Genomic DNA, 26,344 nt, shown 5'->3' with positions numbered 1-26,344 from the left:
GAAAGCCCTTTTTGCTCTTCTCAATGCTTATCATCCTGTGCCCCAAATCCTGAGTTGTCTGTTGCGTCCAGGGAGGGTAAAGCTCAGGAAGGGTGGTGTTACTTTCTATGTTCTGGGTTTCAGTAAGAGAAAAATCTAGGTACAACACATTAGAATTAGAAACAAGTGTCATTTGAGACCTAAACAGACATGTCTATAACTGAGGTCCAGAACGTGATCGAAGTCCTTTTTACTCAATGTGGCCCACAGGGCAGTAGCCATGTCTCCTGGGAGTTTGCTAGAAGTAGGGGAACATGGGCCCCACCCCAGGCCCGCTGAGCCAGAATGTGCACTTTACTAAGACCCCTACACATCTGTATGCAGATTAGTCTGACGAGTCCTGCCCTAGAGTCATTCAGATAAAGTCATCAGTGAGAAAAGTGAACTGACCAGATGAAGGACATTATTACATTACAAGGGGCTGGGGTAGGAGAGAGATGCTGATCCAAAGATACGAGTTGACTACAGCTCCCGGTCGGGCTTACTGACTCAGTCCTTGGTCTCCAGCTTCGAGTGCCCACAGCACCTAGGTGACCCAGTATTGCTCCGTGTGACCAGCCTGAAAGCCGCTTCCAGTGGTTCTTTCAGCCATTGAGCAAGTCCCTCCCCTGCCCCTAGGGGCTGACAGCCACTAAGGGAGAGAAGGCACCTGCTTTGAGAGCAGGCTTCTTTCTAAAGACATCTGAGGACTGAAACAAGTAACCGTCACAGAAGATCTGGGCTAATTCTGATCCCCATCATGCTGCAGTTAGTTGTGGAACTCACACATTCAAGAGTTTTCAGAATGCTAATTCCATGTTTTATTTCCTCATACCACATTTAGTTCATCTGCCTTTTTACATCCTGATTTACACAAGCAAACTGCAAATGAAAAAACAGGCATTCTTTAATCCTCCAAAATACACGTATGAAACATAGCACAAACCCTAGTATTTATACATACACAGGCTTAGCTGAAGCAGCTTTATCGCGATTTGTTAAAATTAGCATTACAGTTTAAGTGTTTAGGCCTATAAAGGTTTGCATCATCTACTATACATAGTTATTTCAGAAGCAGTTAGGACTTAACTAATTGGGGAAAAAAACCTTTAACAGAATGCACTAATGACAATTGTGTAAACTTAAATTATTTACAATTAAACATGTAGGGTCCTGATTCACAAAACTTAGTGCACATCATGATTCATTTATGATTTTCACAGAGAAGATAAGCATTATGTAGAATATTCCCTTGGTAAAATCTAGAATGGTTTTTGGAAGAATGTCAATATGCTTACTGGAAACCAGAGAAAGAGTAACAGAACAAAAACTTCAGAAACTGCATTTGGTTTGAAAATTTAAGTAGATAGCAGCAATCTGAATCCCCATGGGCCACAACACAAGGGCTGGTGCCATTGCTGACATTACTCTTGGTGTGTACAGGAGGACAAACAATTCTGCCCTTTAAAAAACAAACAAAATCACTTTCCCTAATCACCACAGGTGAACTAGGGATACCAGTCTCCTAATGCCTAAATCAGAAAATTTAAAGAAAAAAAAGTACCTTCAGTTCAATGGACTTTATTTAGAGGTGAAAGCTTGAGGGAGGGTGACCAACCTGTTAACTATTCCAATTATAAAAGAAACAACATAGATTACCCTTGAAGCATTTCAATGGATTCGATAGTGATTTTAACTATACAACAAAGGAGACGACTCAGAGAATTCACAAGGCCACCTGTTTTTAAAATGAAGTGATAAATTTCAGTGAATCAGGTCCCTGGTAAAGGCTTTAAAAAAACCAAAAATTTACAGTAAACGCCTTCAACTCTGGAATGCAGGTATAGTACAGTCACCAGTACGTTACATTTACAAAACTGTTTAGTCAGTAGGTGTTCCAGAGTAAGAAAATGTACAAGCCAGTTCACAGTGACTTTAGATACAAGGTTATTAAAATACGTTGTTAATCATAAAAATACTTTACTATGTACACGTACACTGTATAAACTCTAGATTTACCTACTGAAGGGAAGCCTCTAAATCCATTTCGGGCTGAGCGGCCCAAGACACAGGGCTGTTCTGGAACTTGGTCTTCATACCACTCACGGGCAGAGCATCACGCGGTCATTTTTCAATAAAACAACGTGTTTTTCCTTCTACAGAATGTCAGTTGGAAGGGTCCGTTTTACTTCCACTGTATTTCACTTTCCTAAACGCTGGTCCAAGTAACTCCGGGCACTCACACAATTCGTCTGCAATTTGGTTACACTTTAAGATGAGGCTATAGTTCATTTCATCAGTGATTACACTGTCTCGCTTATAGTCAGGATGGTTGGAGATAAACTCTCTCATCCATCTGGCAACTGTCATTAGTTCTCCTAGGGGAAAAAAATTAAGACAACATAAGTTAAGAGAAGTGTGTTTGTTTTGTTTTGTTTTGTAACTTGCCACTTAGTGACCAGCATAAACACAATCCTGAAGAAAAATCAGTATGACCTCCTGGTGTACCCACCAGAGGGTGGGGAGAAAGGTTTTCCAGAAGAATTACTCCAGGGGAAGAATTTTAGGTTGCAGGCAGGTAACTAGAAACACATGCGTCCCAAGGTTAGACGCACCCAGTTGGGGACACAGCCACCTCTTCAGAAATGGGGAGCCACTAGCATGTCACAAAGACGAGGACTAGAGCTAACGCTGCCTGCTGTGTGACAGACAAGCTGGGGAGTGAGCAGATCGAAGTTCTCAGGCAAGGGGACATTTCCTTTTTATTCTGTCTATACGAGAAGATGGTCTTAACTAGGGTGGTAATCATTTCACAATATATGTAAATCAAGCCGTCATGCTGTGTACCTTAAACTCACACAGGGATCCATGTCCATTATTCCTCAAAAAAAAACTGGAAAGAAATCAAAAAAGGGAACGAACACATGTACTGGAGCACATGTCCTCCTGTTGAGCTGAAGAGCTGCGACTGATGCAGGCACTGTAGGGTATGGAGTTCCCAGAACTTTGATCTTTGATCAAAGAGGTGAAAAAAATAAGGAATAGTTAAGAATGAAGGGAGAGATTGGCAGATACACCATCTTTGGAGGGTGTATCCTTTGAGACTCCAGGAAGTTTATGGAAGCCTCAAGTGAAATGTAGATGACATTGTTACTCTTATTCACAGCTGACAGTTCCCTTGTGCTGGGCCCTTGGTAGGCATGGTTGGTCAATGTGATCTCAAAACAAAAAAGAGGATTCTGGGGTGCTCACTGTATGCAAGGTGGCTGAAGAAGCAGACATCGTGGCTGTCACTTATTTAACCTAGAGTTACTTAGCCCTATAGAGCTGTTGATGATGATGTCCAACAAATACAGCTTCCCATAAATGACTAAAAGGCAATTTAGATACTGTATTTCATTGTCCAAGATGCTATCAACTTAAAGATGCACCACTGCTTTATGAACTGGTAAGACAAAAAAGTTCTTATAATTAAAATGTCAATGATTATAAGGTGTCTCCTACTGCAGAGACCTCAATGTGAAAAATACACTGATAAAATATGGTATATTTGAAAAGACTACATTAAGAAACAATATTGTAAGATTGTGAGATTCTGCCTCCATTAAGATTTCAAACAAAAGCAAAGGATACCATACCAGATGCTCTCTTCTTAATTAGCTTTAAGTAGTTCAGAATACTACATCTAGTGTCCACATCCACCTCCATGTTTTCAAGGTAAGAGTTCAGAATCGGGATCAGCCCAGGAAACACACCCTCCTAGGAGAAGCGGGACACATAATTAGTGCCCTGTCCACTGGTGCAGGTGGTGAGGTGCAATGGGCAGGGCCTCTACCTTCCCGTTGATGATGGTGTCTATGCTCATCAGGGTGTAGTCCTCCGTGGTCAGTTCCGAGGTGTTCTGGGCCTTTCCGTAGCCATCCACCACAGTGTTCCCACCTGCCAGATGAAAGGATGGAGGAGCTTTAGGGGCTTGTGAAAGCCTAGAGTGAGTGACCCTGGGGTGCCTGGCTGGCTCAGTAGGGTCAACATCCGACTCTTGATTTTAGCGCAGGTCATGATCTCAGGGTTCATGGGATCGAGCCCCGTGTTGGGACTCTGTGCTAACAGCCCAGGGCCAGCTTGCGATTCTCTCTCCCCCTCTGTTTGCCCCTCCCTGGCTGGCACGTGCCTACACCACTTCTCTCAAGATAAACACTTAGAAAATAAAAATAAAATGAGTGACCCTAGAAATCCAAGAGAATGAATACCTTTGCAAATATCTTTCCTGAAATAAAACATTCCCCGCAAGACAGCATCTCGTTTCTGTGCAACTTTCATGTTTTCATCAACCTAAGGGAGAAAAATAATCATGGCTACATCAGAACATTCTCCATCCAACAGAGAAGGTGTGGTGCCTTCCTTGCTTTTGCAATTAAGACTCACCCCCTCAGAATTCTACTTTCACTTCAATGCTTACTGGTTGGAACAAGAGACTTCACTTTTTTGTAGGGCCTGGGTCATTCCAACACAGATTAGTATGTGCTTTTTAGTAAGAATGAGAAAACTTTAAGAGAAGTTTACTTTAAAAAAAAATCACAACAAAAACTTACATTCACATAGGCTGTCTGCATTTCAAAATACCTTTGTGACTGAACCTTGTAAGAAATCTGTGGAGGGCAGGTGGTGGGTTCTCTTCACCCAGCACAGTGACTCACACAAGATGCCAGGGTTACAAAAAGCAAAGAACCCAGAGAACTTCTGGCTCAGTGCTATGCCTTCCCTACCACTAGGGTTTTGCTTTCCTCACTGGTGAGGAAAGGAAAAGAGTTGATAGGTAGTCAGATCTGGAATAAGATTAGTCCTCTAAGAACAGAGGGTCACCAGTATGTTTAGAACCTCTCTAAGAAGAGAGAGTCCAATCCGGTAGTTCTGGCCACATCAACTATTCATGAGCCCCAATATTTTTTTTAAGAAGTACATACCCAGAAGACTGCTAGGTCATGTGGTATGCCCAGGCCACACACACGACCTGTTAAATCGGAGCTTTTGACTATGGGTCCCGAGTATTAGTGTCTTTATTTTCTATCAAAGCATCGGTGACACATAATGTTATGTTAGTTTCCAGTGTACAACACAGTGATTCAACAACTGTTGTGCTGTGTTCACTGCAAGTATAGCTCCCGTCTGTCACCATATGATACTATTACAGTATCATTGACTATATTCCCTATGCTTCTATCTTTCATCCCGGTGACTTATCCCATAACTGGAGCCTATACCTCCCCCTGTCCTTCCCCATTTACTCACTTCCCCACTCCCTCCCCTTTGGCAACCATCAGTTTGTTCTCTGTATTTATGGGTCTGTTTTTTGTTCATTTTTCTTTTTTAGATTCCACACAGAAGTGAAATCATAAGGTATTTGTCTTTCTCTGATTTAGGGATAATACTCTCTAGGTCCATCCACATTGTTGCAAATGGCAAGACCTCATTCTTTTTTATGGCTGAGCAATATTCCATTGTATATGTATATACCACATCTTTAATCCATCTATTGACGGGCACTTGAATTGCATCTGTATCTTGGCTACTGTAAATAATACTGCAATAAACATAGTAGGGGTACGTATCTTTTTGAATTAATATTTTCATGTTCTTTGGGTAAATACCCAACAGTTGAATTAACTGAATCATATGGTAATTCTATTTTTAATTTTTTGAGGAACCTCCATACTGTTTTCCATAGTGGCTGCACCAATTTGCATTCCCACCAAGAGTGCACAAGGGTTCCTTTTTCTCCACATCCTTGCCAACATTGTTATTTCTTGTCTTTTTAATTCTAGCCATTTGACAGGTGTAAAGTGGTATCTCATTGTGGTTTTGAGCTGTATTTCCCTGATAATTAGTGATGCTGAAGAATTTTTCATGTCTGTTGGCCATCTGTATGTCTTCTTTGGAAAGATGTCTATTCAGGTCCTCTGTCCATTTTTTAATCAGATAGATTTGAAGTGGGTGTTTTTTTTTTTCTTTTTGGTGAAGTTTTTTTTTTTTTTTTCTTTTTAAGTTTATTTATCTTGAAAGAGAGCAAGGAAGAGCGCACGCAAGCAGGAGAGGCAGCGTGAGAGGGAGAGAGAGAGAATCCCAAGCAGGCTCTGCACTGTCAGCACAGAGCCTGATGTGGGGCTCGATCCCATGAACTGTGAGATCACAACCTAAGCAAAAAATCAAGAGTCAGACACTTAACCAACTGAGCCACCCAGGCACCCCTCTTTTGGTGAGATTTTTAAATATATTTTGGATATTAAACCCTTATCACATATATCATTTGCAGATATATTCCCCTATTCAGTAGGTTGCCTTTTTGTTTTGCTGATGATTTTTTTTTTTCTATGCAAAAGCTTTTTATTTTGAGGTAGTCCCAATAATTGTCTTTGGCTTTTCTTTGCCAGAGGAGACAAATCTAGACAAATATTGCTAACAGTACATGTCAAAGATTGATACTTATGCTTTCTTCTGAGTTTTATGGTTTCAGGTCTCACATTTAGGTCTTTAATCCTTGTTGAGCTGATTTTTGTGTATGGGGTAAGAAAGTCCAGTTTTCCCAACACCGTTTGTTGAGAAGACTGCCTTTTCCTGTATATTCTTGTCTCCTTTTTTGTCATAGATTGCATAAGAATGGGTTTATTTTGGACCTCTCTATTCTGTTCCATTCACCTATATGTCTATTTTTGGGCCAGTATACCTTACTGTTTCAATTACACTAGCTTTGTAGTATGTCATCTTGGAATCTGGGATTGTGTTACCTCCAGCTTTGCTTTCTCAAGACTGCTTTGGCTATTTGGGGGAACTTGTTTTGTTTTTGTTTTTGTTTTTTTTTTTTTGGTTTGGTTTGGTTCCATACAATTCTAGGGTTATTCTAGTTCTATGAAAAATACTGTTGGTATTTTGATAGGGGTTTATTGAATCTGCAGGTTGCTATGGGTAGTAGAGATATTTTAACAATATTCTTCCAGTCCATAAGCCTGGTATGTCTTTCCATTTCTTAGTGTCATCTTCAATTTCTTCCATCAAGAGTGTAGGTTTTTCACCTCCTTGGCTAAGTTTATTTCTAGGTTTTTTTTTTTTTTTTGGTTTAACTGAATATAAAATTGTTTTCTTTCTGCTACTTGGTTATTAGTGTATAGAAATGCAACAGACTTTGTATCCTGCAGCTTTACTGAAATCATTTATTATTTCATATAGGTTTTTCTGGTGGGCTCTTTAGAGTTTTCTACATAGTATCATGTCATCTGCAAATAATGAGTTTTACTTATTCATTACCAATTCAAATGCCTTTGATTTCTTTTTCTTGTCAACTATTAGGACTAGGAGGACTTCCAGGACTATGTTAACTAGGTCTTGTTCCTGATCTTAGAAGAAAAGCTCTCAATTTTTCATCACCAACCAAGATATTAGCTGTGGATTTTCCATACATGGCCTTTACTATGTTGAGGTATGTTCGCCCTCAACCCACTTTACTGGGAGTGTTCATGAATGGATGTTGAATTTTGTCCAATGTTTTTTTCCTGCATCTACTAAAATAATGATTTTTATTGTTCTCTGTTAATGTGGTCTATCACATTAATTTGCAACTACTGAACCAGCCTGCATCCCCAGAATAAATCTCACTTGACTGTGGTGAATGATCCTTTCAATACATTGTTGAATATAATTTGCTAATATTTTGTTGAGAACTTGCGGATTTTGTTCATCAAAAGGTATGAGCCTACAGTATCTTCACCTGGTTTTGATAGTATAATGTATTTGGAAGCTCTCCTTCCTCTTCTATTTTTTGGAACAGTTTGAGGAGAACAAGTATGAACTCTTCCTTAAATGTTTGGTAGAATTCACCTGTAAATCCATCTGGTCCTGGACTTCTGAGTTTTTGTATTACCAATTCAACGTCATTAGTAGTATTTGGTCTGTTCACATTTTCTAGCTCTTCCTGATAGAGTTTTGGAAGATTCTGTTTCTAGGAATGTATCCCATTTCTTCTTGGTTGTCCAATTTGTTGGCATGTAATTTTCTGTAGTAGTCTCTCATAGTCCTTTCTGTGATGTCAGCTGTTACTTCTCATTTTCTATTTTACTTACTTGTGTCCTTTTTCTTGAGGAATCTAAAGGTGTTTAAATTTCATTTATTTTTTCGAAGAACCAGTTCTTGTTTCATTGATCTTTTCTATTTTTTTAGTGTCCATTTATTTCTGCTCTGCTCCTTCCTCCTTCTAACTTTGGGCTTTGTTCTCCTTTTTTCTAGGCCATTTAGATGTAAGGCTCTTTGAAATTTTTGTTTCTTGAGGTAGACCTGCCTGCATTGCTGTGAATTTCCTTCTTAGAACTGCTTTTTCACTCTGTCCCCCAAATTTGGACCATTGTGTAATTTCATTTTCATTTGTCTCCACGTACAAAAACATCTTTATTGTCAATTCTTTATTTTTCCAATGACTTTTTAAGACCCTTAAAGTAGAGCTTTTAAAGTAGTACTTTATTTCCCATAATGAAATTTTAGGAGAATCTTAACATGTACAAGTTAAAGGGTCTTGTTGAACTAGGATGGATAGTGCCAAGTCTTTGATTACTGAGCCTGTCTCCCATACTCAATTTCCATTGTCATGTTTAAGACACATGACCTTCTGAATAATCTAGACACTTCTAGAAACATATCCAAATAAGAGTCTAAAATTCCATCATGGCTACGAATGGGTTTTCTTTTCTAAAATTTTTTCTTAGCCTTGATCAAAGTTCACAAAGGACTATTTTAATTTTTGCTTTTCTGAATTTCTCTTACAAGTATACTGTACTACTGTACCTCAGATTCTCAGTTTGACTGCTTAGGTTTACTTTAGTCTTTTATTCTCATTCTCTGATCATATGGCCTGTCAGTTATTGAGTAACAGACAAGGCACTCTAAGTGATTTACCTCCATGAATCCCACATGTTCTTACAACACATGTAGCCCACTTCTACACGTGCAAATGGAGGCACGGTGATGGTAGCACCTTTGCTCAGCTTAAAAAGCCAGTAAGGAATACAAGTGATTTATGAATTTAATGCTCATAATGCAGCCATATCAGAGACACCACACTACAGTGCCTTTAAATTCTTTTATGCTCCTTAAGAAATGTCTGCTATAGTTAAAGGAATAACAACAACAACAACAACAACAAAAATCTAACATTATCTTGGAAGAATACAGAAAACTGCTTTCTCTATTTCATTTAATACTTCTCAAATTTTGTTATTAGTTTCTTATTTCTGCTATCTCTTTAAAGGTCATTACCTAGCCCTTTGTTTTCCACACTTGTCCTTGTTTTAGGTAGGCAAACACCCTACACCATTATGCTGTTACCTTCTATCATCTGTTTTAGCTTTTTAGTAGAATAGTCTATTCAAATTTGTTTTTATCTTACTTTCATCATTTTATGTTCTCTGGGCTATACTGTCTTACCACTCTCAAGGTGGTTAGTCCCACCCCAAATTTTTGTTCATTAGCACTGGGAAGTTCTTCGTTCTCCCATCCTTTTAAACTAGCAGGTTAGAAGTAAAAAATCTTCTATACTATTAGTTTTTCTTGCTTTGTTATGAAATTCTCTAAATATCAAGCATTAAAAGATACCTACTATAAATCTCCTTCCACTTTCCCCTCAGTTGGTAAGAGTTCTGGCATGCTTTTAGCTCTAAAAATCTATTGAGGAATAGCCTGGATTTTGAAGTTTGGGAAGAGAACTGTTTTCTTTACCTCTATGGATTCTGTGAACTTTTCCCCATCTCTTAGCATTTGATGTTGTAGATGAGGAAGGAGATCAACTAGTTTCTTTTCCTCTTGGTAGCTATCCAATCTGAATTCTCTCTCCTGTTCAAATGGTTGATGTCCTTCTTTAGGATTCAGAAATTCCTAGATTTGGGTTCTTTAAATAGTTGTTTCACCCTTAATGGACTCTTTCAGTCAGAGAAATTTCTATTTCTCTGATTACTGGATCCCATTTTTTATACAGATCTCTCCTAAAGTATTACAAACATTCAACTTTCCAGATCAATTCTCCATGTTTCAGTTTTTCCATAATTTCCGTTTCTCTGTCATTCTGAGATAAATCTCAATTTGGTTTCCCAAATCATTAACTTGGATCTTCAGTAACATGGGCTCTACTGGTGAATATATGAAGTTTTAAAAGTGTAGCTTTTTTTAAGAACTCTTCTCCAAATGCTCTCTGGTCCATACTCTTGTTTATTTTACACATATGACTCTTCTCTAGAATTTTTTCAAGGGCACTAATTAGCATTTAAGAATTCTTCCGTTTTTCTTTAATTAACTAGTTCACTGAGGAGAAGGCATTCTGTAAACCCAGCTGGGCCCTTCAAGGCTATTAAAAGTTACCCATTTTCTATGGGCTTTCAGACATCTATTCATACTTGTTAACAAAGGCTTAGGCGGGTAGCTTACAGGGAATTTTCCTTATATGGGCTGATCCCTCTTGGCAGGGACACCCATATGGGCAAATGGACTCACACAATTCTGTGGCTTACTTTTGGCCTGGGCATTAAGAGCAGGCAGAGATAGGCTGATGGCCAAACTTCCCTCAGGGTGTGTGGGCGGGACAAGTCCCACCTGATGGAGGGAGTAGGCAGTGAGGTGGGAGCAGATGCTGAGTTAGGCATTTATTTCTTCCTTCCATGCTTGCTCTGACAGGGCTGCTATCCTTCTCCTTTCTCTGGAAATAAAACCTCAGCAGACCCCTCACTGGGCCCAACCACCTTTCCCAGACACTTTCTGTGGCCAGAGACCAAGTGGCCCCAGAACCAAAGGTCTCTAGTTAGTTAGCTGCTGCCTCATGGCCTGAAATTGTTCCAAGGCTTTGCTGGGAAACTGCTTCCAGAGAGCTCCTTTTTTGGTTTTGTTGGGGTGAAGCTGATTAACTATTAGTTGTTTTTCTGATAGTCCCATCTACATTGTCCAGAAACACCTCCAGAGTGATTCCACCGACGTGACCCTTCCCTGCAGTTATACATTCCCCTCTCAGTTTTAATATGGTCACCAAAGTGGCATTTGGGGGAAAATGAAATCAATATGTGGATTCTAACCATCACCCTGAATTGAAAGCCTCTATAAAAGTGGTTATTCAAAAGCAACCCCAAATCTCTTTCAAATGGGCAAAGGAGCTAGTGTTAGCACTTCGTTTTCAAGGAATCTCCACCAGTGCAGTACCAAAATCTACAGCCTAAGCTTAGGTTTAAAAGGAAAAGAGAATAGGGTGGAGGGAGAAGCATCTTATTCTAAATGGTGAAAATTCGAAATAAGGTCAGATTTAAAATATTATATGTAAACGAGTCATAGATAATAATCCATAGATACCTAGACTGATCACTACCCTCAAACACATTCTTACCTTTGATAGTGGAATGAGAAAATCCAGTTTGTATGAAAGGATCACTCTTGTAAGCAGCACCACAAATACCACATATGCAGAGTTCTCAAAGTCTGTTAACTGAACCTAGACAAGCAGGAACCCAGAAAAGTTATGGACCAACCACACAAACATGCTCTTCCCTACAGGCCCCTCCTCAGATCATGTCATTCCCAAGCCAGCTCCGACTTCCCCCACCCAGGGCTTGAAGCCCTCTGCCCACAATCTCTTCTCAGAAATCAATCCACCTTAGCTTTTAGACCTGCTTTTATCAAGCACAAACTTGATTTGAATGTCCTTCCAAGAACCTTTGAGAAGAGCATCAGAAGGGTGATGGGCAGAGGACGGGTATATTTAAGTCACTTCCTGCCCATGTATATCTTACCTCCATGGGTCGGAATTCTACTCTCCATCCAATGTCAGAGTTTGGAGGAGGGGGCTTAAATCTCATTGTCTGCCAATTTGTGGACTGAATGTTCTATATAAAATCAAACAAACGGAAAATAAAACCAATTTTCCATATGTCCAGTAAAATATTAAGATGGTTTGGTCTTTATTAAGGGATGATTATTCACTGTTAATAGCAAGTACTCTTTAATTTACAAATACAAAAAGATACCATTTGAGATTTTCTTGGTGTGTGACCTGTTAGGTAAACAAACATTTAACAAAAGTTGGGTGATATGCTGGCAGCACAGAAATAACTGAAGCCATCTTTTCATGTGTCATGTTTGAATTTTTCACGTTTATGCAAGCAAGAGAAAATATTGAAAAAAATGCAGAACCAGAGATATAACCAGTGAGAATCCTAAAATAGGGTACTTTAAACCAATTTAAAATTTCTTAATTCTTTACTGCACTAGATAATGAAAGGCATAGGACATTTCTCCTATTACTAGCTGTACACAGGTACAGAAAATGTCCTCCATCTTGGTTAGTGAAGTGAAATGCATTTAAAACAGAGGAGATGGGGTGCCTGGATGGCTCGTTCAGTTAAGCATCTGACTTCGGCTCAGGTCATGATCTCGTGGTTCAATAGTTCGAGCCCCATGTCAGGCTCTGTGCTGACAGCTCAGATCCTAGAGCCTGCTTCAGATTCTGTGCGTGTGCGTGTGTGTGTCTCTCTCTCTCTGCCCCTCACCTGCTCACACTCTGTCTCTCTCCCAAAAACAAACATTAAAAAACAAAATTAGAGGAGATACCTCAAAATGGTCCGATTCATTGGCATCATCCAAGTGTATTTTCTCTTCGAATAGAGTCAGTGGGTCTCTGATGAACAGATGAGCGACATGCTGGGCCAGGAGATGATCAATGCCTGTCAAGAGATTACACAGGACTCCCATCAAAGCTGTAGGCTCCACCGTGTCTAAGTCTAGTCAGGAGACAGGACAGCTCAGCAGGTGTGAAGAGAGGGCATTGAGAAGCTTAGGAAATGGCTGGTTAGTTCGGTCTCTGTATGTCACCCACGGTTTTATTCTACAGACCCTGAGCACATGCCAGAGTTTTATTTGCTACTTACACAATACCTGGTTGGGGCACTGGTGTGGACCTAGATACAGACCTCCAAAGTAAGTTAATTTGCTAAAAGCTAAGAAGATCTCAGAATTAGAAACTTGAAACTTTAGGAACAGGCAGCCAAATAAGACAAGTTCTAGACTTCACACCAGGAACAGAAACCAGACCAGGGGTCAGCAAAGAGTTGTAAAGAATTTTGAAGAACTAAAGGTGTACAATCAAATCTGGAGAACACGAGTGGCTACTCACCTTCCTGCAGCAGCTGTTCGTAGATTTCTTTATCAATTGTCAAGTCAATGTCATTGTATTTCTCCCCACACTCAGATAAGTAACTGTCTATTGAATCATATCGGGATTTACTGATCCTATAGCTATTGTTCTTCAGTGGCTAAAATTGAAAAAAATATAAATGAATGCCATAGAAAATAACCTCTGGAAATAAACTAATGCCCCAAATAGTTCTACTAAAATGATTTTTTATATATAACAGTTACATACAAATGTCCAACCTTAAGATCCTCAAATAAGTTAATCCTGAGAAGTTATTACGGAAAATTACGTTTTTAACAACTTTGGAAGTAATTTAAGTAGCTGTTCTGATAGGATTTAAATATACTTTTTTTTCTTTTAATTCTTCCTAAGCTAAGAAAATAAATGCAAAGTTTAGAAGCAAACCCATTAATGTAAAACAAAGCTATTAAGATCATTTCTCCTTTACAGTTTCTCTCTCCTTCGGCAACCTGCTGAACAATGTACGAACGCTCACAGCAAGACGAGAGCAGTGGTACTGCAGTCCTGGTGGAGAACATCCAGGGTGCTCGAGACGGCTTTACAAATCATGCCCCGGTCCCAGTTCTGGAGATACTGGTGTATTAGATCGAAAATGGGCCTGGGGGACTAGTTTTAATCATGTCCATAGGTGGTTCTGATGCACACTCCAGCTTGGGAGAGGTGCACAGTCATATAAAACAAGAGGCACTAACCTACGCTTATTAGGCAAACCTAACCCCTTTCAATGCGGCAAAATAATCTTTGACAACAGATTCCACGGCAGAAATCTTCATATACAAAACATTCATGTAGCACCAAAAAGCCTTCTGGTAGTAGCAGCCCATCAGCACGGACTTCCAAAATATAGAAAAATAGCACTACTAGTTTTAGAAGAGGATGAAACAAATACAGATTTCAACAAGTGATGAAACCTCCTCACCCAAACCAAATCGTGTTTCCCACGTATTCACCCAACACAAACACTAGGACATCAAAGACAGGTTGATAACCTGTCAATTTCTTCCCATATGTGACTAACCCACTCAAGACAAAAATTTAAGGGAGACTTTCAAAATGGCAAGTAGTTACAATAACCCCATTTTACCTGCTTGATTTAAAAGGCTATTAAGGAAAATCACTCCCACCTCCAGTCCTCTCTCCTCCCGAGTTCTATCATCTACAGATGCAGAAATCACTCCCCAGCGACAATCAATGTCTGACACATAGCCTCGGTAAAAAGGAGACGCAGCACTCAAAGCCATCTAAAAACAAACAAGAGTCAGCACCTGCAGGTTCAAAGTGTCACATACAAGCTGAGAAAAGCACCATGCAGTTATCTCTGGTCTAGAACAATCAGTTTATGCACCCCCTATGGAGTTATACTCCATCTGTCTGTACCTGCCTTCTCACAGTCAAAGACACCAAAAGAGACTCAAGTTCTTGGATTTGATGCATTTTATTTTAATTTTTTAAAAATGTTTTTATTTATTTTTGAGACAGAGAGAGACAGAGCATGAGCAGGGGAGGGGCAGAGAGAGAGAGGGAGACACAGAATCCGAAGCAGGCTCCAGGCTCTGAACTGTCAGCACAGAGCCTGATGCGGGGCTCAAACTCACTGACCGTGAGACCATGACCTGAGCCGAAGTCGGAACCCTAACCGACTGAGCCACCCAGGCGCTCCGGATTTGATGCATTTTAAATCATCCCCTCTCTCACATGAGAATATGAAGGATGGGAGGGGGAAACGGCTGCAATCAAACTTAACACTTTAACCCTCAAATGTCTTACTAGCAACAGTAAACTCTTACAGCTTAGAGTCTTAGTCCATTAGCTCTGAATGTATATTATTTATGTCAGTTCATTTCTGAATGAAGTCTTACGTGAACTTCAATAGCACATGGTCAGCAAATTCTGCACAAGCACCCTCTAGACAAAGAAGCGTTTAAAGTAAAATGTCATTTCTACTTACGACAATTGGACAGATGGTGGCCAGCTGATCATAAAGGTATCTAGCCTCAGATATGCTGCAGGCTTGGAACGTTACCTGTTTAAGAATTGCAAGTTATTAACAACAACAAATCATGAACATCCTTCCCAAAGATTACTCTGACAAGGAAGATGGCTGGAGAAGGGACCACAGTTACTCCATTGCTAATAACATTTAATACAGAATGTTTTTAAAAAGTTGTCATGGTTGAATTTTGCCAAAATATGGTATTTCATCATGTTCACAACTAATATAAACAACCATTTCCTAAGTTAAGTAAGATTAAAATGTCAGGAAAAAAAAGTAAGACACTCGAGAAATAATGAGTTCAGCAAGGCATTTCCTCTTGTGCTGGCTCATTTCCCTCTATAGCTTCCCATTCACTTCAGTTATAGCTGAAGGGTTATATAAATTTGGGTACAAAAGGGTGGGTTTCAAAGTTCCCTGGCAGCAGTATAAAGTACAGCTTGGAACAGGACATAACTAGAGGAAGAGAGAGTTAGTTAAAATACTGCAACTAACCCGGAAGAACCAAGCACGGCTGGTGCAAGGGGCACACCCAAGTCCAAGCAGCCCCTGGGGGCCGGTGGGGTACAGATAACAAAAGTGTAACTCGAGTTTTGGCTTGGGTGTTCCTACGACAGACAGTGAGCAGAGGCACCAAGACACGATGGGCGTAAAAGGCCAGGAGCAGATAAAGAAGCCCTTTAAAGAGGTGGGGTCTCCCAGGGCTGATGCCCAGAAGAAAAGTCTGGGGGTGGAGAAACAGGGAGAAGGCTCAGGTCAAGTTCTGAAGATGGAGAGGGAGCCCACGTAAGAGGGGCAAGCAGAACACTTAAGAGTAAGGCAGAGAAAAAAACATCACATGACTGATCAGCACAAATCTAAAAACAATTACCCGAAAGAAACCAAAAAGGTTCTGCCTGCCTTGGGGTGAGGAGCAGTGGAAGGAAGGGACCGGGAACACAAATCATGACTGTGTTAGCACATCCGTATAAACTGCCAAATGGGAACAGCTTTCATGTCCTCTGTTATTTAACAATGAAAATTTTGAATTTCGTGTTGGTACAGGAGGTGATTTATGAGCTTAATCCTTGAGGAAGCAGCTGAGCGAATATGTTTATTGTTATAATCCCAACCAGGTATTTCCCATAGTTCTAGCCAGGTCTCAGAGGAACTTCTGTTCGAGACTCACAGCCTACCTGCAGAATTCTATTCACGTCAGGGTGGTAACTAATTACAGAAAATAATTATTTAGACAACTTGCTGTAATTTCTGTTAATGATTCAATGCTGTATTTTAATTCAAATGTACTAGCAATTAATCAGTCACTACAAACTAATTCATCATAGACATCAAGGAATAAGCATATCAAAGGTTAAAATAAAGATTAAGAGGGACTGGTAATTAGGTCACTCTTAACCAAAACAAGGGCAGTTTCTGCAATGTGGTGGGAACTCAGGAATCACCTTGTGCAAGGGAAGTATAAAATGGCAAGTGAGAAAACAGAAGACAGTAAGCTGAGTATTTAGACACTTCTGAGCTGGGAATCCCCACGAAAATGTGAGTTCTCTGAGGGCAGGGATGGGCCTTGCTGTTCTCTATTCCAAATGTGAAGTAAAGTGACACTTACCTGGTGCTTAATAAGCATTTGTTAAATGAATTCGTGTATCTTGAAGGAAAGAGGGTGCTAAAGAGGAGACTACGGGGGAGTAAAGAAGTTTTATTTTCATAAAATGCTGAGATACTTAAAAAATAGGGACTCTAGAGGCCACATTCAGATGGACGGAGATTAAAAATACCTCAATGTTCCCCAAGTGTTTTGACTGCTGAATTCTTCTGAATATGCATCCCTTAGTTTGTTTAGCTCCTTTTTTGTTACTCTTGAGGTACAGTAGTGTGTGTCTGTTATTTCTATCTTTAAATAGATACAATCTAAGTGTTTTCTCTCCAGTTTTTTGACTGGCTTCTCTTAGACAGCCTGGTATATACTAGGCAACTCATAGGGAAATCTAGGGGTAAAGTATCCTTAAGAAAATTAGCACCTGGAAATCAATAGTTAAGTTACAACAGTGAAGTGACTTAGTTATTCTAAATCTATTTAGTAACTGGCTTCAGTACTCTAGAGCTATCTTCAAATCAAACAGGACTATGGTTAATGGCTTTAGTGGGGAAAGGAAAACAAAGAGTTCTTATGCCTTAAAGTATGAATATTCAGTTTTGGCTTCTGGTGTCCTTTTAAAGCATCATATAGGAGGAGAAGAAATGTCACTAGGAAACAGAGGGGTAAAAAAGAGAAAGTATGAAAAACAGATGTTGGAAACCTGAATCTCTAAAATTTATCTAGAACCCAGTTTTGAAGCCACCTGATTTTCTTAGAGGGGGAAAACCTAGCACAATGTACACCAACTTATTAAATGATTCCTGAAAAATCTTGACTCCCAAAGAGTCAAGAATCTGAATGTGGTTAAATGATTTTTTTGTTTTGTACAATTAAGTCGTCATTAACCTTTAAAAATTACTTTAAAACTTTTTCTGCTTTACTTTGCTAAGTTGTTTCTACTTTTCCACTTGAGAGATACAAAACAGGGTTTTCTGTGGGGAGGTATGGAATTCATCTTATTTCCCATACACCATACATGACCTGTGCTAACGACTTTTTAAGTGGAGTATTCAAAGTACGGTTTTGGACATGCCATCGAGAAAAAAGAAACCTTAATCCTAAATCCACAACAAAGCTTAAATTGGACGGAAAAGTGCATCTGCAGGCAATAAAAATGTTACTACCCACCATTAGAGCACATTTACTTGTATAGTAGTACAAGGGAAAGACCATCCTGGTGGAAAGAAGTAATTGTGCTATGCCTGGCAAGGCTCCTTGGTTTCATATTAAACCAAGAAAAGGCAATCAGTACTCCCATTGCACTGACACAACTTTAAAGCCATGCACTAAACCCTAGATCTTAATGGTGCTCTTAAAAAAAAAAAAAAAAAAAAAAAAAAAAAAAAAAATACTGGTAATTAAGACAGGAAAGCAGGTACACAGGCCAAAGTCAAAAGCTCCCTTTATGAAATGTAACCATTTGTAAAGAAACCTACTGGCCTATATTTGTTTGGAAGACACACTTTATACTACCTATGTAAGCCAGGAAAATCAGAAAAAAAAAATTATGGTCATGTAGACACATTTAGCATAGAACAATGGGACTCTGGCATTCAATTTTCATTATCTATAGCTGTAAAAATAAGCACATCGGAGCTATATGTGCAAGAAGGTGCATGGCTATGCTGCAGCTGTTCAAGATGATGGGAATTCTGTGCTTTTGGCCTCTGGGTGCTAAGCAGGCAGAGTGGAGGCCCAGTGACCTCAGAAGGGGGCCGGGCTTTGCACCCTTCCAGGCCTCTAAGGACACCATTTCTAATCTTCAAGTAATCAGAACTGGATACAATCTCCTTAGACAGTAACAAGTAGCCTCTATTTTTATTTGAAATTTTCAATTTGTGCAACTCCTAACTCCTGTTCTAACATGATTTTAAGCAAATGAAGGGTGATTAAAACCAGCACTTCTGTTGACAAAAACAATGAAGTAAATACTAGCTTAGAGTCAGACCCAGAAGGGGCCTTAATATAAATCTTCCTGTTAACGGATAAGAAAACCAAGACCAAAAGAAGTGAAGGGAGCTCCCCAAATACCTGAGGAGTAACAACTGAGACCCTAGTGCAGGCCCACATGCTGCCTGATAGGTTCTGTGCCCTCCCGCCCAGGTCCTTGGGCACAATGCCTGTGCCAAGGGCATCCACCATCTCATTAGATCCACAGAAAGTTTTAATCAAGTAAACACAGAAAGGCTACCCTACCCCGTGTGACTTAGCCCGGGGCAAGACACACACAGGTGGCTAAACAGTTCTTTTTACGCCACTAGATGGCCTTGCCCGAATATGAAAATTTCAAGTCCAGACAGTCCTTCCCTTGGATCACAAAATCTCTGGAGTGCATCCAGAGTTCATTTTCACAAACAGATCTGAATGATGTTACAAGCTCTAAGCCAGACCATCCATCACTAGAAAAGATTAGAGACTCATCATGGAATACTTCACACTGTAAATTAATTAACAATTAATTATATTTGCTGTAAACTGGAGATTCTGTCAATTCTCCATCAAGATAGCTACTAATGAATTTACTAAAATCACTAGTCTTCAGAAAGGCACACTTGGCTTTCAGTTCAACTTGATTAAAATGTTAACATTTTTAAATGCACATTTATAAAAAAAAAAAAAAGAAGTTAGTAAACAGAAAGGGACAAGGGCACACTGCCTCTCTGTATACTTGAAGCCATACCTGAAGACAGCAATTACCCATCCCAAATCCCATGGCATCCATGTAAATATGATCAGGCTTGGAAGCCCTTGCTGCCTCCTCATCCTCAGGAAATGTTTCCATAAATGGAGATGGTGTATTCTTGTCCTTAAATACTGTATTATTAAATTAAAAATAAAAAAAGGGAAATGGGTGAGATTCCAGGATGAAACAACAATTCCACAGCTGTCTCTCTCCCACGCTATCGCCTCACTCTGGACTTACTTGGTACATTGATGACAACCTTTTCTCCTCTCCTGTGTCGGATATTTCTTGTCAGGGTACTAAAACAGACAACCAAACGTCAAGAATCGGTTACCTAAGAACATCATGTACAAGAAGAATTTGATCCTATACAAATAAACAGAACGAAACCCTCCCTCAAACTAATTCTCTGAGGCAATCCTACTGAATATTTATGTGGATCAAGATACTCGAAGGGAATGTTCTGTAAGAAGACTCTGCGGTCACACCACTTTTTCCGCCTCTTGCTCGAGAATGCCGTTCTCTTCCCTGTTCAACCCTGGGTTCCCCAGTTCCCTGTAACTTACCAGATCAAATTCAAGTGTCTGGGGTATGCCATGGTCTGGTCTCACTGTATGTTACCGTTCCCCGTGTTAACTACAAAGACGCCAAACTTTAGTACTCACTATCCCTAGGCATCTCTGGAGCCCCAATACCTTGGTACTGCCCTACCCAAACTGCAACATTAATACTTCTCCTCTAGACCCAGAGTGTCTAATCCAGAAGCCACCTGGTCCACTGTGGCTACTGTGCACTTGAAATGTGGCTAGTCCTAAGTAAAATATGGTGTAAAGATAATATACACACCGAATTTGGAAGACTTACTACAAAAATAAAGAGGTCTTACCAATAACTTTAAAATATTGGTTACATGTTGAAATAATTTTGGATAATTAAAGAAAAAATAAAGTCCATCTTTTTTACTTTTTTCACGTGGCTATTAGAAAATTTAAAATTATATCTGGGGCTGACAGTATGATTCTAGCAGACAGTGGTGATATAGCCTCAGCATGCAGGCCACCTCTTTCACGTGCCTGCTGTGACCCCCTCAGTCAGAAGCATCCTCTTTTCTCCAAGGAGGGTCTCTGGTGCATCTACCTTTTCTTGCAGCCGAGTATCTCTATTTTCCCCTTGGCACAATATAACACTTGAAATTGGGAATTATGTCTATAAATATGTTTTCCCCAAAATCTCTGCATATAGCAGATGTGCAGACCTGTTAAAGGAGTGAATGCTGACAAGTCCCGTGGTTCCTGCCTATAGGTGAGGAGCCTAGGTTTAGGCTGTCAGAGGAAACTCAAGGTACAAAGCAAGATCTGACGAGTGTGGGCCCTGAAGCAACTTAAAACCCAGGAATGAAACTACAAACAGACCTACAAGTTAATAGAGCAGAAGGTACAGAGTTGTACATATTTTGCCTCATTCTGAAGGTATACTGAGTGAGAGTAGATCACTTAGTTATTTCTACCTTTTCTGTCCCTCTCTAAGAGAAAACTTCCCCCAACAGGCATTTAAGGAACTAGGATTGAAAAGAACCTGCACATTAAAGAAGACAGTGACTTTAATGTGGATCAAGATATTCTGATGGAATGTTCTCTCAGCAGGCTCTGCAGTAACACCACTTCCTCTGCCTCTTGCTCGAGAATGCTGTCACACACTAAAGAAGCGAATCGCTTTAAGATGACTTGGAAAATGGGCAAGTCAGCCGGGTTCTGAGCAGCATCAAACAACCAACCAAATGCACATATGCCCGCTGGCTTCTCTGGTTAGTTACAAGAGGAGCCTGAACTCTTAACTGCGACAAGGATTCTGGGAAGGAGCACCTTACTCCTAGAAGGCAGTGGTAAGAGTGAGGCACATCTGCATTCATTCGCAGAGCCATACTCACCTGAAGCGGGGATGCTTGTTTATGGCTTCATCAGGAAAGAAGAGGGACTTGGAAGCTCCTCCTTCGAGCGGATTGGGTTTAAACTCTGGCAGCGTGAACCCAGGACAGCCTAATCTACAACAAATCAAAGAACTAAGTAGGCAGGATTTGTCTTCAAAAGTTAACGGTATCTCACCATCACCGCACCTGTTAAGAACCACACCTCTCCATGTTCCCCACTAAGGAAAGTCAGCACACGGACACCATGTAAATACTGTGCTTTACAAACACCCCCTTGGCACTTGGTCTTCTTCAGCATCATCTTTTGTGATTGCAGCCCTTTAGTGACTGTATTAGAGACCTTTCATCCACCTGTGATCTCTACAGAGCTTATTCACCTCCACCCATCTCTTCACTTAATAGCAAGGACCAACAGCACAGAAGTCCCTAGGCTACATCATATCAACTGTCATGGGTTATGGGTTCCCCCTACACAGTTTCTGAGATGTCTTACTTTACTAGCTCTTATGTCTCGGATTGTCTTTTGACCCCTGCACACCACCACCACCCCCAACCTGTTGATAAGCTTTGTTCAAATATCGTAGGGCTCTCATGTTTTTTGCCTCTCCCTCCAGGTCACCTCACAAGTCCATCAAGATTAGGTAGTGTCTAGGGGAGCCTTTGTGGCTCAGGTCATGATCTCACGGTTCATGGGTTTGAGCCCCGCGTCGGGCTCTGTGCTGACAGCTCGGAGCCTGGAGCCTGCTTCAGATTCTATTTGTCTGTCTCTCTGCTCCTGTCCTGCTCACACTCTGTGTCTCTCAAAAATAAACATTAAAAAATTTAAAAAAAAAAAAAAAAAAGATTAGGTAGTGTCTCTACAGGTGCCCCCATCCACCCCTGAGATCTCCCTCTGATGTCTGAAACCCAACCTTATTATCTTACTTGACCCAAAGAAGAGCTTTAATTCCAACGCAAAAATGAAGCTCTGTATTTATCCCTAGAGGTAAAGCTCAAATTCCACATCAACTGCAGTGACGCCACCAGTTCCTCAGGTTAAGAAATTTAAGGTCATAGTTAAGTGTGCTGCTCTGAGAGAGGACAAAGACTGACAGTTCGTAAAGGCAAAACAAGGCAGGCTCTTGTCAGGGCTTTAGATCAGTGGTAGGAAACTTTTGGCCTTAGAGCCAAGACTAGCCCATGCCTTATTTTCAGCCCCTACCTTTTATAAAATAAAGTACCTATTGGCTGCCCACATCCGCCTTGTGAACAACAATTGAATTTGCTGATCTTATCTGGGAAACAGTTTCCAGCTTTCATGAGGGTTCCTGAGAATTCTTGCACCTATGTGCATTCTCTACTATGAGCCTGCAAACTCAGGAAAACTCCTGTAAGAGTGGCAAACTTCAATCTTGGGGATTCTTAGCCAACCAGAATTAGGCTGAATGGAAAGGACAAGGAGAATGTGTCTGGCAGGACAAGGCAATCAGAACTCAGATCTTCAGACTCCTATAGCACTGCTTTTCTTCCAGACCAGCTCCATCCGTGAAAACTCTATGCCACAATAGGAATGTTTAATGTATGTCTGCACTGTCCAATACCCGTGTGTCCCACGCATGTGGCTAGTGAGCACCTGACTTGAAGCTAGTGTGACTGAGGAACTAAATTTTCCATTTAAGTTGGCTTAAATTTAAAAATTCACTTGGCCACTGTTTGGGCTTCGAGATCCATGAGATTTTGCCTCTTTACAGAAAGAAAAATCACACTATTTACACTTAAGAAACCAAGTACTCCTTTCTCTCTTGACCCCAAAAGAAAACTTTCCTTATCATTCACTACGGATATAAGGTGATCCTTCTACAACTAAATAATAATTGTTTCGTTTACAAATCCAAAAATGCCCTATCAAAAAATGTATGATGAAGCTTTTTTTAAAAAAAATCCATTTTTGGAAGAAAACTTATTCTTCTGTCCCAACTCTCCGTTTATAACTCCTACTGCTTTTGGGATAACAACTCAAATTCTCAGTTAACCTCATCTGGCCCCGCCAACTACGTGCCCAGGCTCCCCTTCACCTGCAGCACCCCGGTCCCACCGGCTAGCCTTCTTTTGGTTCTCTCAAGGCTCCGTGCTTTCCCCATTCATCCTGAGACGTCTACCCACTCTGCTCCCTCTTCCTAGGCCATCCTGCCCCTCCGTACTCCCAATTCCCAACAGGGCTTTGGACTTCATTCCAATCATCAGCAACCCCCGCCCCCAGCAGAGTCCACCCAACAACCTCGTCCCAGTCTCTGTTCTGTGTCTTTTCCTCACGGCACTGCCTCGACTTTATGTTCAGTGGATCTGTAGGGATTTGATCACTCAGTCTCCACACAGGTAAAGACTCTGCTGTTTGCATTTATGACTGCATCCCCACACTGCATGGGTCTGGCACGGAGCAGGCACTCAAGTATATGAGTGACGGGCACAGTCATGATTTTTCACCTCCTCAAAAATCTAGGGCAAAGGACCATGCCAACTCTCTTCCAAGCAAACCCGTCCACCCTCCTTCAGCTGGGGATTTTCTTTTGGCAGGGAAAGAGGAGTGGCCTGCATAATGGCACGAAGGAATCACAGAAAACAAGACGTCCAAGTTGTTTAAATAGAGTTTCAACTATTTCTATGTTAAGATGGAGATTTTTTACAAAGAAAATTCCTATTCAGCATCCTTCCGAGACCAGTGATAAGATTCAGAATGCCTATGTTCGTTATACTTTTATCAGGAAAAAAAGGGAGGGTATAAAGATAGTTCTAAGTGTTCCAGTCCAAGGAAACCAATCCCCAAACAAAGCTCTTTTGAACTTTGAGGAGGTAAGCACACTTTGCCACAACCTGACAGATATCTAGCATAGATGAACCAGATTGACAATTTGGTAGAACTGCATTCCTATGCAGAACTCCTGGGTTTAATTTTACGCTATTTATACACCTCCTTCTATGCTAGGAATATAGCTTCACCGTTTATTATTCACTTTACTCGATATTTACTTTTATGAGCTTTCAGCCACAACTAGATTTGAAGACAAACTGTAAATTGCCTTTTCATCACAACACTCAAACATGGCCTGATGACCCCCTCATTCATAGTTAAGATGGATCAATAGTGGACCAGAAGCACTGATGCCAGCCCTCCAACAGGTGACCCTCCAATCACCACCAATACCACCATTCGCTAGTGGGTACACAGGTTTGGGGAAGCGACTGTCAGAGTCGAGTGAGAAGGGCACATGATAATCATCAGAGACTCTGCTACTCTTTACGGGGTCAGAACTGCGTGGCAGACACGCTGCTCCTACCAGCCGGGCCAGGGCTGGACTCTGCCACAAGGCTATCAGTCACGGTGGTCCCCACAGTCATGCCCACTGAGGCCAGACCAATGCTCTCACCACAATGCTCTGGACCACCACCCACCAACTGGAACTGGCATGCAATTTCTGCCTGCACCTCTCACGTTACAGACTCTATCAAAGTATGAACTGTCTGTAAAGTATGAGAACTGTACAGTCAAATGCTTGGGTCATGATTTGCTTTTTATAACCTGAAGCTCTGAACTAACTATCTGCTGGGGCATGTTAATATAGGAACTAACCTGGGAAATGAAGTTATTGTGCAAAGAGCCTGATTTTCTCCTAATAAAGAGGTTGCCTCCTTCCGGCGTTTTCTCATGTTGTCTTCAACTGTGTTGAACTCGGACATTGTTCCTCCGTACGGTTGTCCAGGTGTGCCTTCAATCATGTAACTGCCATACTCTGGTCTCCACAGGGTAGGATGGCTACAGAGGAGGGAAAATTCCATTCCATCATATTTTACTGCTGTCTACTCAATTTTTAGAAGTTTTTAAAAAGTCAATTCAAAAAACTTAGAAACCATTCAGTATAAATGAAGCTAAGAACTCCTTCACAGTTCCCAAAGGCTGGTAATTCTCCAGAGCTCTTTAACCATGTAAGGGTTATAAGTATTGGACCCAAAATATTTTTAAGTAACTGAGAACCACACACAGGGCAATCACTGTCCAAGACAAGCTAGTCCACTTTGTGACAAAGGAGAGGAAGCCTTTGGCCTTAAGGGCTCTTTCAGTTCAATGCTAGACTCCAAACTCAAATGCTGCCTCCCAAAATCGAGTGAGCAGAAAACTGAACTGGAAAGTACATGCCCCTTCACCTCTTTGCCTACTTAAGGAAATACTGCAAAAACATCCCGCCAGCCAAACACCCTCCTCTGTAAGCTCAATCTGGCACCATGGTTCGTGATCTCAGTAACGCTTTGTCAATGGTTTGTTGTTTTTGTTTTTTCTTTTACCTTTATTAATATTAAACAGGTTTTATATTGAGCTCATAGTTCTAAGTGCTTTATAATACGTTAAGATATTAATGTCCACACCCTACATGGAAAGTATTATTATCCCTACTTTACAGGTGAGGAAACTAAGGCACAGAGAAATAACTTGTGCAAGGTTGCACCCAGCTATGAAGTAGGGGAGCCAGGATTTGAATCCAGACAACTTGGGAGGACCAGAACCTGTGCCCTCAACTACTATGCCACCCTGTCTCCTATACATCTGAGGAAAGATTCTATTTTAATAGTTCTATCAGTTTCAGAAACACTGTAACAATCCTTCAGTTTATCAGCTTACTTTGGGTTTGTCCTTTCCCCCTTTTCTTGTAGAGTTTCAAGAACTTCTTCTCCAGACAGGACCAACTGGACTCTCTTATTTTCATGATCAAAAGACACCAACATGTATTCCACCTATTGAAAGTAAAAGAGAGATTAACCTTCTTCCAGATTCAGGTTCAGTGTGACCTTTAGGAGAAGGCAGGAAAATCAAGGTTGGAAAGGGCCCACAG

The 26,344-nt window shown here is 40.7% G+C and overlaps 1 protein-coding gene across 1 annotated transcript in view; it reads right to left on the bottom strand.

Moving 5' to 3' along the window:
- Nucleotides 1-815: 815 nt before the first annotated feature.
- The window catches only part of GCLC (glutamate-cysteine ligase catalytic subunit), a 50,658-nt gene continuing 25,129 nt past the window's right edge, over nucleotides 816-26,344 (bottom strand). Inside the window, exons 2-16 of the mRNA XM_019457430.2 lie at nucleotides 26,134-26,246; nucleotides 25,090-25,272; nucleotides 21,483-21,596; nucleotides 19,796-19,854; nucleotides 19,553-19,686; nucleotides 15,192-15,266; nucleotides 14,368-14,484; nucleotides 13,202-13,340; nucleotides 12,640-12,752; nucleotides 11,823-11,915; nucleotides 11,420-11,524; nucleotides 4,269-4,350; nucleotides 3,854-3,957; nucleotides 3,657-3,777; nucleotides 816-2,396 (exon numbers count right to left, since the gene is read on the bottom strand). Of these exons, the coding sequence (XP_019312975.1) occupies nucleotides 2,185-2,396; nucleotides 3,657-3,777; nucleotides 3,854-3,957; nucleotides 4,269-4,350; nucleotides 11,420-11,524; nucleotides 11,823-11,915; nucleotides 12,640-12,752; nucleotides 13,202-13,340; nucleotides 14,368-14,484; nucleotides 15,192-15,266; nucleotides 19,553-19,686; nucleotides 19,796-19,854; nucleotides 21,483-21,596; nucleotides 25,090-25,272; nucleotides 26,134-26,246 (1,764 nt within the window). The 3' untranslated portion in view covers nucleotides 816-2,184. The remainder of the gene's footprint in view (nucleotides 2,397-3,656; nucleotides 3,778-3,853; nucleotides 3,958-4,268; nucleotides 4,351-11,419; nucleotides 11,525-11,822; nucleotides 11,916-12,639; nucleotides 12,753-13,201; nucleotides 13,341-14,367; nucleotides 14,485-15,191; nucleotides 15,267-19,552; nucleotides 19,687-19,795; nucleotides 19,855-21,482; nucleotides 21,597-25,089; nucleotides 25,273-26,133; nucleotides 26,247-26,344) is intronic.

Source organism: Panthera pardus, unplaced genomic scaffold (genome assembly GCF_024362965.1).
Source record: "Panthera pardus isolate Hobbes unplaced genomic scaffold, ASM2436296v1 HiC_scaffold_17, whole genome shotgun sequence".
Taxonomy (NCBI): Eukaryota; Metazoa; Chordata; class Mammalia; order Carnivora; family Felidae; genus Panthera; species Panthera pardus.
This window is presented reverse-complemented; position numbering and strand designations above follow the sequence as displayed.